The sequence below is a fragment of the Protopterus annectens genome, chromosome 9.part0 (assembly GCF_019279795.1).
Source record: "Protopterus annectens isolate FY-2018-M chromosome 9.part0, PAN1.0, whole genome shotgun sequence".
Lineage (NCBI taxonomy): Eukaryota > Metazoa > Chordata > Ceratodontiformes > Protopteridae > Protopterus > Protopterus annectens.
The window spans coordinates 1,208,743,631-1,208,761,447 of record NC_056743.1 but is presented as its reverse complement, the minus strand read 5'-3'; the positions used below and the strand labels follow the sequence as shown (position 1 = coordinate 1,208,761,447).

The following is a 17,817-nucleotide window of genomic DNA, read 5'->3' as shown; positions in this document are numbered from 1 at the left end:
CGACCGGCACTTGCAAACTGCTTCTGCTTCGGACACTGCACGGCAAGAAAGACTGAATAAAATGGTGTCGGCTGCATGTTTTATACCCCTGACGACCTGACGTCATGGAAGAGGAGACAGCAACCGAAGCAGGAACCAAGACTTTGTTATTCAGGCCGACTGAGGGCAACCTGCCAGCAGATTACACCAAATGTAATGACTGCAACACTGAAACATGAAGAACATCTGACGACTAGCTTAACGGAAGCATCGTCAGTAGGTTTGGACCTGTGCGGTCTGCCTCTGTCTTTACTTTTTTTGGAAGATCTGCTGTTGGATGGCTTACCGAAGCCATATCAGAATTTGAGGACTAAGTGAAAATATCTGGCTACAATAAGGGCCCGATGACAGATAGTTCTGGCATTGAACAAAGCACAGAAGTGACAACAGGGGATGTCGTAGTCTAGGCCTAAACAAGTGAAACAGTAAGAATGGAAGTCTCGGTGTGGTATTTGCTTTCCACAGGTAAGACGATTAACTTTTTCTGACATCGGTTAGTGCAAGAAAAAAGGATCCCCAACGGGGAACTCAGCTTTAGAAGACTTCAACTTCAATTCAGTAGACAAAACTCAGGTAGCGACCAACCGGCACTCGTACAAACTGCTTCTGCTTCGGGCTCCATGGCAAGAAAGACTGATGTAATGGTGTTGGGTGCCTTACTTTATACTACTGATGACCTGACATCAGTCCTCAAGTGACAGCAACAGACGCAGAAATACTAAGTCTCTGGTATTCGGGCCGGCCGAGGGCTACCCTGGCAGGGATAACCCAAATGTGATCACTGCAACAGTGAAACATGAAGAACCTCTAGCCCATGTCATCACATCCTACACACTGAGAATACACTCTAAGTTGGAGTTTGAAAACTGCCAAAATGTGACCAATGAAAAGGACATACCCAATTACTGACCTATAAAAGAAGATCGTCTAATGCCAAGTCTCGCAACAAAGCTGGCAAAAAACACACAGAAGATCATAAGTCATTTAAAAGCTGAAAGATCTTGTCGATGCCTTTAAAAATCAACAAACTTGCAAAGTTTTTATTATCATGATCACTGTAATGGCAGTGTTTCCCCCATTGTACAAAGTCATCAAAACCCACTGCTCAACTTCTTCAGTAAATGCAATCTGCCTCACCTTCTGGGAGGGTTCTCCTCTTCTCTGAACTCGCTCTCTTCTTTGATTTCCACTTTGATCTCTTTCTGTTTCTCCTCTTTAACCTTCTGATACTTCCTCCTTACTTTTACAGGCTCCCTGTGGCAGAAAAATTATAAGTTATTACACAATTAGCAGAGAAGTAAAACCCATGCAAGAAATGTGCTGTCATTTGCCCCTACCTATTCCAGACCCCCCACAACCAAACACTGTGATGCTTAGCATCAGTTATCAGATACCACAGTGTTAACATTTTGCAACTAAACACCATACAATAAAGACACACAAATAGTTCTGGAATGGGTTTGTGGAATTTTACCTAGTTAGCATGCCTCAGACTTGTTTCCAACCAAAGTGTCAACTATATTGTAGAGACTCCCGCACTTGTAGTATGAAAAAGGGACATGATTGAGGACTCAGTTTTTGCCTAACAAAAGGAGTTGAAATAGCAGTCAGGGTTCAACCACACACCTACATGGAAAAAGCAGGGATTAACACAAAAGTACAGTTTTGTACCTACCATAAATGTAGATGTTCGAGTGCTAATACAGCTGCAGTCATAACAGATGGGTTCTCCTGCCGTCAGGCGGGTCCTCGGTCGGCCGAATTGTATCTTCTGCATAATTGTGATTGGGACATGCAGGTATGCCTCTTTTAGGTCTAGAGTCACCAGCCAAGCGTTCTTGCCCAGCATGGGCAGAAGCTGCTGCAAAGTCATCATCTTGAATTTTGGTATATCCAGGAATGTGTTCAGAATAGATAGGTTCAGTATTGGTCTCCAGGTCTTGTCCTTTCTGGGTACCAAGAACAGTCTTGAGTAAAATCCTTGCCCCTGCTCTTGCTCTGGTACTTGTTGAATGGCCTTGATATCCTTGAGGGATGAGACTTGTTTTTGTGCCTCTGCCCACTGATTTTTTGGCAGATCTGGCCAGCCGTTTGCTTTTGGCAGGGTATGGAACTGGAACTTATACCCTTGTGACACGATATTTAGAACCCACTTGTCCTGGGTTATAATGTGCCAATTTTGAGAAAAAAATGCTAATTTCCCCCCCAAGGGTGCTGCCAGGAGATAAGTGCTTGGTGCAGGCAGGGGGAAGTCATTGAGATGGTTTCCTGTATGGTTGTGATTTGTCTTCTTCAACTTTGGAAGTAGAAGCACCCCATTGCTTTCACCTGTAGGAACCTTGCGCCTGGATTCTGCCTCTAGGGCATCTGGGTCTGCCCCTTTGAGGTCTGTCTGACACAGGAAAGGACCAATTCTTTGTAGGCCAGTGTCTACTAAACCTAGGTGACTGTACTTGTAAAAAATCGTTGACAGTTTGCATAGATTTAGCTTTGTCCTCCATTTTCTTTTAACACCTCCTCTGCCTTAACATCAAACAAAGTATCATTTTATTTATTTTATTTTACATTTGTTGACCGGGCTAGTCTGGCTGGATGCATGTCCATTTTCAGCAGAGGCCCGAGGAGAAAAGCTCCACTATATACTAAGTACATTACATAAAAATTGACTACTCTAAGATATAGCTAAATCAGAAATTACAAAAACAAAAAGAATGAAAGAAACTTTCAAAGAGAATCAAATTTACAATATGCAGTTCTTAAATAGCAACAATTGTACAAAATATGTACATACTTAAATCTCTAAAAATAATAGGAACAGAACTGAATAAGGTAGAGATGAAAAGAGTGGAGGAGAAACAGAATGAGAGAAGATGGTTAGTCAGGTGTACAGCAGGAACAAAGCCAATGATTTTGGAAGTACAGTTTAATTTTCTGTTTGAAAAGTGGCAGGGATGTAGTCAGAGTTATGTCACTAGGTAAGAGATTCCAACTTCTACCTATTGTGTTAGTGAATAGAGAATCACCTGCTGTGTTGTTTGCTTTTATAGATCTTGTCATGAGTTTACTAGAGGAGCGAAGTGAGTTAAGATTGTTGTAAGGGATTAAAAGTTGAGAGATTATTGGGGTGTTGTCAGGTAGGTGTAATATATTATGGGCAATAGTGAGTTGAGGAATTTTAAGGTAGTTTTGGAATTCAAGCCAGCCTAGTAGTTTTAGGTTTATACAATGGTGGGTCCTAAAGGGGTTACTAGTGGCGAAGCGAGCAATGCTGTTATAGCAAGTTGCAAGTTTGTTAAGATTAATTTTCTTAAGGTTTGTATAAATAGGGGAGGCATATAGGAGAGTTGATAAAAGATGAGATTGTGCAATCTTGGTTCTAGTTGCCGGGGTTAGAAAAGGTTTGATACGATATAGGGATCCTATTTTTCTGTTAACTAACTTGATGTTGTTGTTAATGTGCTGATCGAAGGAGAGATTATTGTCAATGGTTATTCCTAAAAGTTTTGTAGTTGGATCAGGTGAGATGATAGTACCATTATTTGAGGAAATGGTAAAGTTTAAAGGGGGGGACCGAGTGGTGGGGGAGAAGAGGAGGAGTTTTGTTTTTTTTGGCATTTAGTAGGAGAAACCGTCTAGAAAACCATGTTTCTACAGTATTATAGATATTTTGGGTCAGTGAGATCAGTTCTGTAGTGGATGGTGCAGAAGAGATAAGGGTCGAATCGTCTGCGTATTGTATGCAGGTTGCTTGTGGGATTGCAGTCTGAAGATCGTTAATAAAGAGGGAGAACAGAAGTGGACCAAGAATGGAGCCCTGGGAAACTCCGATGGAAATGGCAAGAGTGATGAGATATGGTTTTCCCATAGTACTGCTTGTTGTCTGTTGTTAAGATAAGATCTAAACCAATTAATGGCGAGGTTATCACAAGAGAGAGATTCAAGAGTGTTAATTAAGAGAGAGTGGTTGACCATGTCGAAAGCTTTAGAGAGATCAATGAAAAGAGCAGAAGAGAGAATATTGTTGTTTCTACTCTTGTTGATAGTATCTACAAAGGAAAGAAGGGCAGTGGTGGTACTGTGGTGAGGTCTAAAGCCATGCTGACAGTTTGCTATTATGTTGTGGAGAGAGATAGTGCACAAGTTGCTGATGAATACATTTTTCCATGATTTTTGCTAGGGGTGAGAGAAGGGCAATTGGTCTAAAGTTGGAATAGTCAAGGGAGTTACCACCTTTATGTAGTGGGATAATATAGGAGACTTTCCAGATGTCAGGGATGGTTCCCTCTTGGGATAGTTATGTTTATAAGTAAGGATATAGGGTATGCAATTTCTTTGGCAGCTTTCTGAAAGAAAAGAGAAGGGAGCTTGTCAGCAGAAGGGGTACAAGGTTTCAGTTTGTGAATGAGTCTGTACATGAAAGAAGTAGATATAGGTTTTAGAGAGAAGTTGTAGGAGGAGTTAGCTGTATTAGTTGGAGTATAAGAGTTGTTGGTGTTCATTTGTTTGGCTAGGGATTGAATAGTTTCAGAGAAAAAAAGAGTTGAATGCATTAGCAGTCTGGAGAGGGGTTTCTGGGTCAGCATTTAGTGGGGAAGGAGTTTTGGCAATTCCTGGGGAAAGAAGTCTATTTACTGATGACCAGAATTGTTTAGAATTGTTAAGATGAGTTTCCTGAAGTTCACAGTAGAATTTTTTCTTGTCAGAGATTATTGATTTCTTAGCCAGATTTCTAAGCTGGCGGAAATGAACTAAATCAGGGTTTTGTCTATGGCATCTCCATTTAGTCCATGCTTTGTTTCTAGTATGAATGAGTTTTTTAGTATCGTTGGTAAGCCATGGGGCTGTTTTAGTCTTTACTCTAATAGAACGTTCTGGAGAATGTGAATCAAGTATGGATAAGAAGGTAGTATTAAAGAATAAGACTGCCTCCTCCAGGGGAAGTGATTTTAAGCAATTCCAATTGCATGCTCTCAGTTCAGCTTGAAAAAGGTCTATATTAAAATGCTTGATAGAGCGAATTATCCTTGTATTTGGGAGGTTAACACATTCTGACTTTTGTCTAGTAATGTAGGTTAAGGAGTGGTCACTAATATCGTCTGGCATAGTACCTACTTTATACTGTTTGTTGACTTTATTTGTGAGTATCCAGTCTAATCTTGTAGTTGAGGTAATAGTTTGGGTGAAACCATGTAGGTTAATATGAGAGGAGGGATTCTCAGCATTAATAGTGTTCCAATCTATGTTAACGTCGCCAAGAATTATAGTTTCTTGGGGGTAGGTGGTAGAAACCCAGCTAAGAAAGTCTTCTAATATTGGAATGTTATTACCTGGAGGAAGATACAAGCATATAAAGTAAAGGGCTTTTTTGGCATTAAGTTGGAGTTTAATAATGATGGCTTCTATTTTGCTATCTTGGTTTGGACATGCTGATTGAGTAGAGATGTTAAGTTGATTTTTGAAAAGAATTGCTACTCCACCACCTTTATGTTTTAAGCGGTCATGTCTTACTATATTATAACCTTGGGGTATAATCTCCGAGTCTTTTGTGCCTGGGTTTAGCCAGGTTTCCGAGAGGCATAGAATGTCAAAAGAGTGGATATCTAAGAGGGCATGGATGTAGGGTATTTTCTTATTTATACTTTGAATGTTAAGGTGTCCTATGAGGAAGTTATTATTGAGGTTAGATGAGCAGCTTCGGGGAGGAGGGGAGATAGGGCCAGGGTTGGGGTGGATGTCACCATCTTGTAAGGTAGGATTAACTAGTTTAGTTAAATAGTTGCTCTTTAGAAATGTTAGAAGTTTTGTTTTTTTGTCTGATTGTAAGAGGTAGGTAAGGTGATATAGCCTGTGGAATTTAGACAGATGATAGCTAGGGGTGGAATTAACATTTGAGTATGATGTGAAGGTGTATATAGTAGAGGTGTGCTTTTGTGAGGAGTTATGATAGATGTTAAGTGAAATTTCAAAGAAGGTGAGATGGTACGTTGAGAGAAGGGTGGTCAAGAGTAAGACTGAGAGTATAGGCATAGTTGGTAGGTAGGGAGTCATTATTTAGTAATCTGAAAAGTGAGGAGGAAAGAGGAACGTAAAAAGGAGAGAGAATGTGTGTGGTAAGCTAGAGAGGGGGTAGTATATCTGTTAAAAATGTTGGTGAAGGACTATTGGATTCTATAGGGAATAAAGAATGATATGACTGGAGAAGGAAGAGGAGGGGTAGAGAGAGAAGTATAAGAAAAGGAGAAAGGTAATATAAGAATTAAGGTAATAGGGCAAAGAAAGAGAAGGGGGGAGTGGAAGGGGTGTGTTAAGGGTTGGTAACAATTTGGAGGGAGGGAGAGGGATAGGAGGGATAGTGGTGTGGCCGTAGAGCTATAAGAATAGGACCCTTGGGGGTGGGTGGGAAATGGAGGTAGGGAGGAGAGCGGAGTGAGCCCGCAGGGCGAACAGAGCAGGTAGACACCACAGAAGGTCGGATGAGAAAGGAGACAATCAGAGATAGCAGGAAAGTAACATAGGATAGGTGAAAGACTAGCAGGAAAGGGTAAGAACGAGATCAGTAACACTAGTAAGTTAAATAGCAGAAGCTAATATAGAGCCAGTGTAAAGCATATAGAAGTGAGGGAGCAGGAGTGAGATAGGTAGGTATGGAAGTGAAAGGCAGGAATAAGGATAAGATAACAGTATGGAGTAGAGGGAGGAACAGATAAACAGTAAGGTAAAGAGAAGAGAGCACAGCAGCGGATAAGGGCAAGAAAAGCTTTACAGCCTGAGAAGGGCTAGGTTAGAGCCAAGAGTAGCTGCAAAGAGGTCACTAGAAGAGGGGGGTATCCTACTATATAGTGCAGGTAGAGAGATAGGGACAGGGGGTAGTAACTGAGGTAGGGCAGAGAGGAGGCTGAGTGAACAAGTTAAGGAGAATAGAGGCAGTAAATAAGAAGGGAATGCAAAAAAGGGGGGGGCAAAGAATTAGAGGTAGCTGGCTGTTGGAGGCTGGAGCATAGGTAACCTTAATCCCTTTTAGGGAGTCCTAATAGGAGCCAAACAAAATCAAAATTATTGCAAGTGCAGACGTACTTTTGATTCCCAGTTGAATAGTGTGATGTGAGGCAGGCGGAGTAGCCTGTATTTGACTTTAGGAAAGGCCAGGTTCGCCAGACACCAGTTAGCAGTAGCTTAGGGCAGGAGTCAGTAGAGCTAGAGTTTAGAATTTCTATTCCCAGTTGAATAGTGTGATGTGAGGCAGGCGGAGTAGCCTGTATTTGACTGTAGGAAAGGCCAGGTTCGCCAGACACCAGTTAGCAGTAGCTTAGGGCAGGAGTCAGTAGGGCTAGAGTTTAGAATTTCTATTCCCAGTTGAATAGTGTGATGTGAGGCAGGCGGAGTAGCCTGTATTTGACTGTAGGAAAGGCCAGGTTTGCCAGACACCAGTTAGCAGTAGCTTAGGGCAGGAGTCAGTAGAGCTAGAGTTTAGAATTTCTATTCCCAGTTGAATAGTGTGATGTGAGGCAGGCGGAGTAGCCTGTATTTGACTGTAGGAAAGGCCAGGTTCGCCAGACACCAGTTAGTAGTAGCTTAGGGCAGGAGTCAGTAGAGCTAGAGTTTAGAATTTCTATTCCCAGTTGAATAGTGTGATGTGAGGCAGGCGGAGTAGCCTGTATTTGACTTTAGGAAAGGCCAGGTTCACCAGACACCAGTTAGCAGTAGCTTAGGGCAGGAGTCAGTAGAGCTAGAGTTTAGAATTTCTATTCCCATTTGAATAGTGTGATGTGAGGCAGGCGGAGTAGCCTGTATTTGACTGTAGGAAAGGCCAGGTTCGCCAGACACCAGTTAGCAGTATCTTAGGGCAGGAGTCAGTAGAGCTAGAGTTTAGAATTTCTATTCCCAGTTGAATAGTGTGATGTGAGGCAGGCGGAGTAGCCTGTATTTGACTGTAGGAAAGGCCAGGTTCGCCAGACATCAGTTAGTAGTAGCTTAGGGCAGGAGTCAGTAGAGCTAGAGTTTAGAACAGAGCAGGCCCGTAGTGCAGGAGGCCACAGCAGCCAGTGACCTAGACAGGTTGAGAGAGGTAAGAGGAGTCTTACCTCTCTATTAGATGCTGTAAAGGTGCATCTAATAATTAAACTGACATGATCAGGCAGATTTTGTTCTTTTAACCAAGCATGCCTCCTAACTACACAACCCGTAACTGCGGCCCTGCAAGAGGCCTCCAAAGAAACAAAACCACATTGCAAAGTATGCTTTCCAACTTGTTCAGCTGCATGCAATAAATCCTGCATTTCTTTGTTTTCTGCACAGAATTTAATAATATTTTCTGTTTAAGCAATGCCGTGACATGTTGCTGATATTTGAGTATAAGAAACTGATAGTTTAAGGCCCTTATAGCCAAGGTTGCAGATGTGTAAACCTTTTTTCCCCATCTATCCAGTGCCCTAGAATCTCTGTCAGAGGGGGTAGGATTTTTTGCAGTGGAAGCCTCAACTCCCTTGGGACCCTGTGAAATGGTTTCTGGGTCTGCAACAGGGTTTTTAAAAAGGAATTTATGAGAGTCAGGAACCCTGTAATATGTCAGGCTTAACAGGGGCTGGAGGTAAGGAGTCGGGGGTAAGACTAGACTCCGAAAACAAATCTACAATATCTAACGGAGGTGGGATGGCTAGTGGCCTGTGTTGAGGTAGTAAAAGGAAATCCCTGAGCCTCTTTTTAGAGTCTGAAAAATTTTGGCTCTCCCAGTGGAAATGCTCCCTCATGGTATGCAGGGTTTCCCCAAAAGAATAGTCCTCTGGAGGAGAAGCTGAAGGTATAGATTTTTTCAGCATCAGAATCCTCATAGGGGGGAAGAGAATATTCCTGATCAGAAGAGGAATCAGAAGAAATAGAAACCTAATCTGAAGATTCATAGTCAGTCTCTTGCCTAGGCCTCAGATCAAGGTAATTAAGTCTTCGGACATTTTCAGCATCTGTTTTTTGGGCATAGAGGCCTGTCCACATACAGTAGAAATAAAAGTCTTATGAGTTATTTGCTTTCCACAAGAAATACAAATATTAAGTTTTTCTGACATTGGTCTGGAGCAAGAAAAAAAGTTTCCCCAACGGGGTACTTAGCTTTTATTGAAGACTTCGGATCTGAAACTCGAACACGAAAATGTCAGGAGTCGGCCAACCGGCACCTGCAAACTACTACTGCTTCGGGCACCGCGCAGCAAGAAAGACTAAAGAAAATGGTGTCAGCCACATCTTTTATACCCCTGACGACCTGATGTCAGGGAAGGGGCGACAGCAGCCAACGCAGGACCCAGGACTTTGGAATTCAGGAAGACTGAGGGCAACCTACCAGCAGGATTATCCAAATGTAATGACTGCAACAGTAAAACACGAAGAACATCAGGTCTTCTGCCATGTTAAACATTTGAGATTGTGGCAAGGAAGCAGGAGCTTGAGTTTGGGTTGTCAGCTCATACTCTTGGCCTTAGAAACTCGTTAGTTCTAGAAAGAAGTGAAGACGTGACAAGTCGGTTTGTGTCTAATATCGGTAATGCAAAGAACTTCCTCGGAAGCTGGTACCTGCACAGTGGCTCCGGACCAATCCAAGGTAGAGACATCCGCAGGTTCCATAGTCAAAGAAGAGTCTAGCGGCATACCAGACACCGAATGGGTCTCGGAAGCGGCCTGTGAATCCATCTTAGCGGCATCAGGGGCTGCAAAAGCGCCTCACTGAGTACTGGCGAACTGGCGACTAGCTTAACGGAAGCATCATCTGCAGTTTTAGACCTGTGCGGTCCATCATTGTCTTTATCCTTCTGTTTTTTTTTCAGAAGATTGGTAGACAGATGGCTTACCAAAGCCATTTTGCAATACAAAGATAGAGAATGGAAGTATTTAGTTGCAATAAGTGCCCGACGATGAACAGTTTGGGCGTTGAACAAAGCACAAAATCGACAGCAAGGTACGCCGTGGTCTGTGCCTAAACAGGTGACGCAGTAAGAATGGAAATCTCAGTGTGATATTTGCTTTCTACAGGTGACACCATTGTTAACTTTTTCTGACATCAGTTAGAGCAAGAAAAAAGGATCCCCTACAGGGTACTTCACTTTAGAAGACTTCAGGAAGATTCAATTTGGAAATGAAAACTCAGGTAGCGGCCGACCGGCATTCGTGCGAACTGCTTCCGCTTCGGGCTCCTCAGCAAGAAAGACTGATGTAATGGTGTCGGCTGCCTGTTTTTATACCCCTGACAACCTGACATCAGTCCTGAAGTGACAGCAACCGACACAGAAGTACTAAGTCTCTGGTATTCAGGCAGACTGAGGGCTACCTGCAGGCAGATAAACCAAGTGTAATGACTGCAACATTGAAACATGAAGAACACCCCGTTGGTCACTGGTAATGGTGGTTCAGGTGCTTGAGTGAAAGGAGAGTTTTCCTCCTAGGGGTAGTTGAAGGTGGGCAGTGGCAGAGGGAGGGTGTGGCGGAGCAGTCTCATTGTGAGTTCTTACCATAAAGGGGTGGCTTAGAACTCCTTGGTTTTGAAGTGGACATAGTCCACTGCTTAGATCTCTGCATTCCCTGGAGCTGCTGTCTGGGGGATATACTTCCACAGGGCCGAGGCTGGGCCGGTTTACTAGGAGCAGGAAAGGACCAGAGTTTGGATGGAGAATGCCTGCTGAAACTAGGTGGCATGACCTGCAAGAAATCCACGACTGTTTGCATAGATTTTGCTTTTTCCTTTCATCTTTAAGACCTCTTCTGACATGGTGCCAAATAAGTTATCTTTGTGCAAGGGGGCATCCAACAATTTAGATTTGACATGGCCTGGCATGGGATGTTCCTTAAGCCATGTCTACTAAGCTAGTAGTCAGTTCTCCGGTCTTCAGTGAGGCGCTTTCGCAGCCCCCGATGCCCGCTTCAGTTGATTCGTAGGCCGCTACTGAGACCCTTTCGGATCTGGTATGCCACAAAACTCTTACTCAACTAAGGATCCTGCAGTCATCTCTACCTTGGATGGGTCCGGAGCTGATGATCAGGCAAGAGGTGAATCCATGATTTTAACTTTGACATGCTCAGGGAGAAGTTGTTCCTTCAACCATGCTGGTCTTCTAATAACAGATCCTGTCACTGGTGCCCTGCTTGAAGCTTCTAGGGGGGTCAAACTCACAGTGCAAGGAGTGCTTTGCCACCTGAGATGAGTGCAGTAACTCTGCACACTCTATTATTGACAAAATCTGGTAAAGCAGAAATTTTCTGTTTCAAAAGTTCCAAAGTGTGCTGTTGATCAACGTATGGAACTGACAGTTGAGTTCCCTTACAGTTAAAGTTGAAGAGGTATAAACTTTTACCTAATCTGTCTAGGGCCCTGGATTCTTTGTCCGAGGGAGTACCCTGGATTCTTTGTCCGAGGGAGTAATTGCCTCTGGATTTGCTACAGGATTTCTGTAGAGGAATTTATGCGAGTCATGTACCCCATAGTACCGGTCAGGTTTTCTGGGGGCAGGTGGAAGGGTGTCAGGAGTAAGGCTGGATTCTTAGTAATCATCTACCGCCTCCAAGGTAGGTGGGATGGCCAGTGGCCTATGCTGGGTTAAGTCCAGAAAAGTACAGTTGTGTACACCTACCATAAATGTAGATGTTCGAGTGTCTTCACTGTTGCAGTCATAACTGTAGGGTGCTCCTGCCGGCAGGCAGCCCGAGGTCGGCCAGAATCCCAAAGTCTGGGTCCGGCGTCGGCTGTACAAGCTAGTACCCTGACGTCAGTACGCTTTGGTACATAGCCCTCAGCCGACGCCATCTTCTCCAGCCTTTCTTGCCCTAGATGTCAGAAGTCCCCAACAAAACAAAAATGAATCCAACAAGGAAACACAAATACACCACAAAAAAGGAAAAGGGAGAAAAAAAGAGGGGATAGGAGGGAGGGAACCGAATGCAACAGTGAAGACACTCGAACATCTACATTTATGGTAGGTGTACACAACTGTACTATGTTCTTCGTGTTTCACTGTTGCAGTCATAACTGTAGGGTGGAATCCCAAAGCAGTGTAAAAGGGGAGGAGGCTTTAGATAGAAGAAGGGGAGGCAAGAATACCCTGCAAGACAGCAGAGGCAAAGCTTGCCCTGGACTTAGAAAACAGGGGGAGATTGTAGTGCTTGGAAAAAGTATGCACAGAACTCCAAGTGGCAGCTTCCAAGATATCCTTGGTAGGGACTCCTCTGAGGAAAGCTGTAGATGTGGCAGCTGCTCTAGTAAAATGACTTCTAATGGTACCTGGAAACTGTTTCCCATGATGAGTGTAACAAAATCTGATTCCATAAGCAATCCATTTGGAAATAGTTTGTTTAGAAATAGGTTTTCCAAGAGAACTGGAGGCAAAAGAAACAAACAATTGATTAGACTTTCTGAACTCTTTAGTCTTGTCCAGGTAAAATCGTAACTGTCTGTGCACATCTAATGAATGCAAAATCCTTTCCCCTTTATTTTGAGGATTTGGAAAGAAAGTAGGAAGGTGAATTGTCTGATTTAAAGCCACTTTCGAAATCACCTTAGGCATGAAAGTAGGATTGGTACTCAAGGATACTCTGTCCTGATGGAAAATAAGGTATGGTTCCACAGCCATGAGAGCTTGCAACTCTGAGACCCTTCTGGCAGAGGTCAATGCTAATAAAAGAACAGTCTTCCAGGATAAAAACTTAATATCTGAAGATGCAGCAGGCTCAAAAGGAGGCAAAGCAAGTTTTTCTAAAATATAATTAAGATCCCAGGAAGGGACAGGAGGGGTCCTGGGAGGCCGCAAATTTTTAGCCCCTCTCAAGAATTGCTTCACCAAAGGATGAGAAAAAACAGGAGGATCAGAACTGAAATGCGCAGAGATAGCAGAAGCATGAATCTTAATGGAAGAAAAGGAAAGTCCTTTAGATAAAAGTTCCGAAAGGTAAAGCAAAATAGAAGAGAGATCAGGTACCAGAGGATCTGAGCCTCGGTCCTGCATCCAAATACAAAACCTCTTCCATTTAGAGGCATAGGATTTCCTAGTGCTAGGCTGTCTAGCTTCCAAAAGAACATCCAAAACTTGTTTGGGAAGACTAGAGGAAATCAAATTCCTTTGAAGAGCCAAGCTGCCAGGCAAAGGGTCTTGAGGTTGGAATGTAGTAACTGACCCTGATGCTGGGACAAAAGCGAAGGGTTCAGTGGGAGAATCCAAGGAGGCCCCAAGAACAGGTGCTTTAAAGTTGGATACCAAAACTGTCGAGGCCAATTTGGAGCAATCAAGATGAGGAACTTGGGCTTGTCCTGTTTTATCTTCAATAATACCCGAGGCAGTAGAGGAAGAGGAGGGAAGGCATATGCTGAAAGGCTTCTCCAGCTGAAGGACAGGGCATCCACTCTCCAAGCTGTTTTGTGGAAGGACCTGGTGCAAAGCGAGGCAGCTGATGATTGAGATGGGATGCAAACAGATCTATCTGGGGACATCCCCAAACTGCAGTAATCCTGTTGAATAAGTTGGTGTCTAGCATCCATTTGTGAGGATCTGAAATGTTTCTGCTCAGGCTGTCTGCTAAGAGATTCTGTTTCCCTGGAATGAATTGAGCCTGGAGATGTAGATTCAAATTTAGAGCTGTGTCCCATAAAGCCATAGCTAGTCTGCAAAGGGGGTATGAATGTGAACCCCCCTGCTTGTTGATGTACCACATGACCGTGGTGTTGTCTGTCTTGAATTAGCAGAGGCCCTGGTTGTAAAAGGTTCTTGAAGGCTAGAAGGACATTTTGAACTGCCAACATTTCCTTCAGATTGATGTGCCAGTGAAGATGGTCCTTTGTCCAGGTTCCCTGCTGGCAATTGTCTAGAAAGTGTGCTCCCCAAGCATAATCCGAGGCGTCCATGGTTAGGATTTGAGTAGGTTGAGGAAGACGAAAAGGTTTTCCTTCGTTTAAAGTGCATACCCTGGACCACCAGAGGAACTCCCTCTGAAGGCAGGGGATCAGAGGAATCAGAATATCCAGATCGTGGTAATGCTGTGACCATACACTTTTCAGATCCCATTGAAGCTTTCTCATGTGAAGCCTTGCGTTTGGAATCAACGGAATGCAGGAAGCCATGTAGCCCAGAGCCTGCAGGAATTTCCTTGCAGTGAGCTGAGATAGAGTTGCTAAGGTGCTGAAAGTAGAAGCCAGCTGAGTTTGTTTTTCTGGAGTGAGGAAGGCCCTTTGTAAGGTTGTATTTAAGAGGGCTCCCAAGAATACCATTTGTTGAGAAGGGATCAAATGTGACTTTTTTATGTTCACTGAGAATCCCAGTAGGAGGAGAAGACGTTGAACAAAGTCCAGATGTTGAAGCAGAAGATCTTTGCTGTCTGCCTGAATAAGGCAGTCGTCCAAATAGGGGTAAATCTGGATCCCCTGAAGTCTGCAGTAAGCCACTACTGGTGCCAGGCACTTGGTAAAGACTCTGGGCCCAGTAGATAAACCAAAGGGCAGTACAGAGAATTGAAAGTGCCTCGAACCTGCCTTGAACCTGAGGAATTTCCTGCGTTCTTGCCTGATGGGAATATGTAAATAGGCTTCCTTTAAGTCCAATGTCACCATCCAGGCGTCCTGAGAGGGCATTGGAATTAGTTGCTGCAGAGTAAGCATCTTGAATTTTGGAATTTCCAAAAAGGTGTTTAACACAGAAAGGTCCAGAATAGGTCTCCATGAGTTTTGTTTTCTGGGAACCAGAAACAGTCTTGAATAAAAACCTTTTCCCATCTCAGAGAGTGGAACAGGCTCTATGGCTCTCATGGCCAGAAGAGCATCCACTTGAGTTAAGGCCTCTGACCATTGATGTTTTGGCAGATCTGGCCAACCGTGAGCCCTTGGCAAAGTGTGAAAGTGGAATTTGTAACCTTTTAAAATCACGTCCAATACCCATCTGTCCTGGGTAATATGAGTCCAATTTATGTAAAAAAAAGAGACAGTTTTCCTCCGAGAGGGGCATCCAGGTAAAGGGGTCCTGAAGCCCAACCGAGAGAGTCATTGAGCTTGCTTTCTTTGAGATTGGGATCTGTCTTCTCCCCTTCTAGGTGAAGAAGCAGTCCATTGTCTAGATCTGTAAGAGGCCTGGCCTTGACCACGACCTCTGGAGCGCCTATATCTTCCCCTTTGAGGCCTGTCTGACGTGGGAAAGGACCAATTTTTAGAGGGCCAATTCCTGGAAAATCTAGGAGGCTGAACTTGCAAGAAATCTTTTACAGTCTGCATAGACTTTGCCTTTTCTTCCATCTTTTTAATAACTTCCTCAGCCTTGGATCCAAAAAGAACATCATGTTGAACAGGGGCATCTAATAACTTAGCCTTAACCTGTTCAGGTAAACTTTGTTCACGAAGCCAGGCATGTCTCCTAATAACAGTACCAGAGGCTGCAGCCCTGCAAGAAGCACACAAAGCATCAAAACCACAATGTAAGCTATGCTTGTTCACTTGTTCAGTAGCATGCAAAACATCCTGAAGTTCCTTATCCTCTGCACAAGCAGGAAGGGAAGCAAGCTTTTGCTTTAAAACAGACAAAAGAAATTGCTGATACTTAAACATATGAAACTGGCAATTTAAAGCCCTTACAGACAGGGTAGCAGAAGTATATACCTTTTTTCCCCACCTGTCTAAAGCACGAGAATCCTTCTCAGAGGGAATAGGATTTTTAGAAGTAGCAACCTTAGCAGCCTTAGAGCCCTGAGAAATAGTTTCAGGATCCAGAAGGGTTTTAAATAAAAATAAATGAGAGTCAGGAACCCTATAAAATCTATCAGGCTTAGAAGGAGCAGGAGGCATGGAATCAGGATTCAAATTAGCCTCAGAAAAGCATCTACAATGTCCAAAACAGGAGGGATAGCTAAAGGCCTATGCTGAGGAAGAAGAAGAAATTCCCTAAGCCTCTTCTTGGAAGCAGAATACTCCTGTCCTTCCCAATGAAAATGTTCCCTCATCTCATGCAAGGTTTCCCCAAAGAGAAATCCTCAGGCGGAGGCCGAGGGTAAAGAGTCCTCAGCATCCGAATCCTCATAAGGAGGAAAGGAATAGTCCTGATCTGAGGAAGAAACAGAAGATACAGAAGCCTGGTCAGAGGAATCCAGAGTAACATCCTGTCGAGGCCTTTTCTCATGAGGGGGGTGAGAACCCCTAATCATTGTAAGCAAATCTTCAGCCATCTTTAATAATTGCTTTTGTGTCTTGGGAGTGGATTCAGAAGCAGCTTGAGCAGGAACTTTAGACTTAACAGGAGTCTTTGTCTTTGCCTTTGAAATAGTGATGTGAGTAGGCCTGAAAACCCCCCCAGAAGCCGGTACCTGCACAGCGGTTCCGGACCCATCTGAAGGAGCGACGTCCGAAGGTCCTGCAGCAGTTAAAATAGTCGGCCTTGATGGCTCCCCATGGGAGTCCGTACCGGCCATCGGTTCAGAAGTGGCGGACGACAGGGGCTGCAAAAGCGCCTCACTGACGACAGCCGAACCGGACGCTGGCTCCAGCTGCAGCGAGTCCTGTTTGGACCTCGGAGGCCTGTCTCTGTCTTTGCGCTTCTTTTGAACTCCGGTAGTGTCAGACGACATTCTATAATTGAAGCGTCTGCCAAAATAATTTAAAGCCCAATCGTACCTGCGCTTGATAGTACGAGAGTTGAACCTGGCACAGAACCGACAACAAGAAACGTCGTGGTCAGGGCCTAAGCAAGGTAGACAGTAAGAGTGGAAATCTTTATGAGGTATTTGTTTCCCACACGCTATACAATTAACTTTTTCTGACATCGGAGGAACAAGAAAAAGATTCCCCAACGGGGTACTTAGCTTTGAGAAGAGAAGTAAGAACTTTGGACCGACAACAACCAAATACGCAGTTCGAAAATCGCCAACCAACGACTTGCGAGCTGCTTTCCACCGCACGGCAAGAAAGACTGGAGAAGATGGCGTCGGCTGAGGGCTATGTACCAAAGCGTACTGACGTCAGGGTTCTAGCTTGTACAGCCGACGCCGGACCCAGACTTTGGGATTCTGGCCGACCTCGGGCTGCCTGCCGGCAGGAGCACCCTACAGTTATGACTGCAACAGTGAAACACGAAGAACATCAGTCTTTTCTTGGATTGAGGGAAATCCATTGATTCCCACTGGAAGTATTCATTGAGGGTGTGGAAAGTTTCCCCAAACGAAAAGTCCTCCGGAGGTGATGCAGAAGGAATGGATTTTTCTGCATATGAGTCTTCATAGGCGGTAAGAGGACTTTCCTCTTCAAAAACAGAGGAGTCAGATCCCTCTGAGTCTAAATCCGAAGAGATGTCTGGAGAAGGATCTAGTTTGAGGAGGGGGAGGAGTAGTGGAATGGAGACTTTTTGCTGTTTTCTTTGGACTTCTTCCACAGGCTGGGAATCGAACCCTGGTCAAATGCTTAGAAGGCAGCTATGCTTACCACTATACCACCAATTCTACTTAAGCAGAGTGCCTTTGCAGCAGAATCCAGAAGAGCTCTACGTAAAATAGTTCTAGCTTTAAAGAGGGCACAGAACCGAAAGCAAGGTATGTCGTGATCTGGACCTAAAGCAAGAGATGCAGTAAGAATTGAAGTCTCGGTGTGGTACTTGCTTTCCACAGGCGAGACAGTTATTGACTTTTTCGAACATCAGTTAGTGCAAGAAAAAGGAAGGATCCCCAATGGGGTACTTACCTTTAAACATTTTCAGCTGAAGTTCGAAATCTGGAAACAGCCGACCAGCACGGTTTTCAAATTGTTTCTGCTACGGACTCCACAGCAAGAAAGACTAAGGTAAT

The 17,817-nt window shown here is 44.0% G+C and overlaps 1 protein-coding gene across 3 annotated transcripts in view; it reads right to left on the bottom strand.

Annotated features, from left to right (window-relative positions):
• The window catches only part of ZFP91 (ZFP91 zinc finger protein, atypical E3 ubiquitin ligase), a 1,914,309-nt gene that overhangs the window by 1,006,245 nt on the left and 890,247 nt on the right, over positions 1-17,817 (bottom strand). For all 3 annotated transcript variants that reach the window (XM_044084130.1, XM_044084129.1, XM_044084128.1), the window contains one exon: positions 1,177-1,293. In XM_044084130.1, the coding sequence (XP_043940065.1) occupies positions 1,177-1,293 (117 nt within the window). The remainder of the gene's footprint in view (positions 1-1,176; positions 1,294-17,817) is intronic.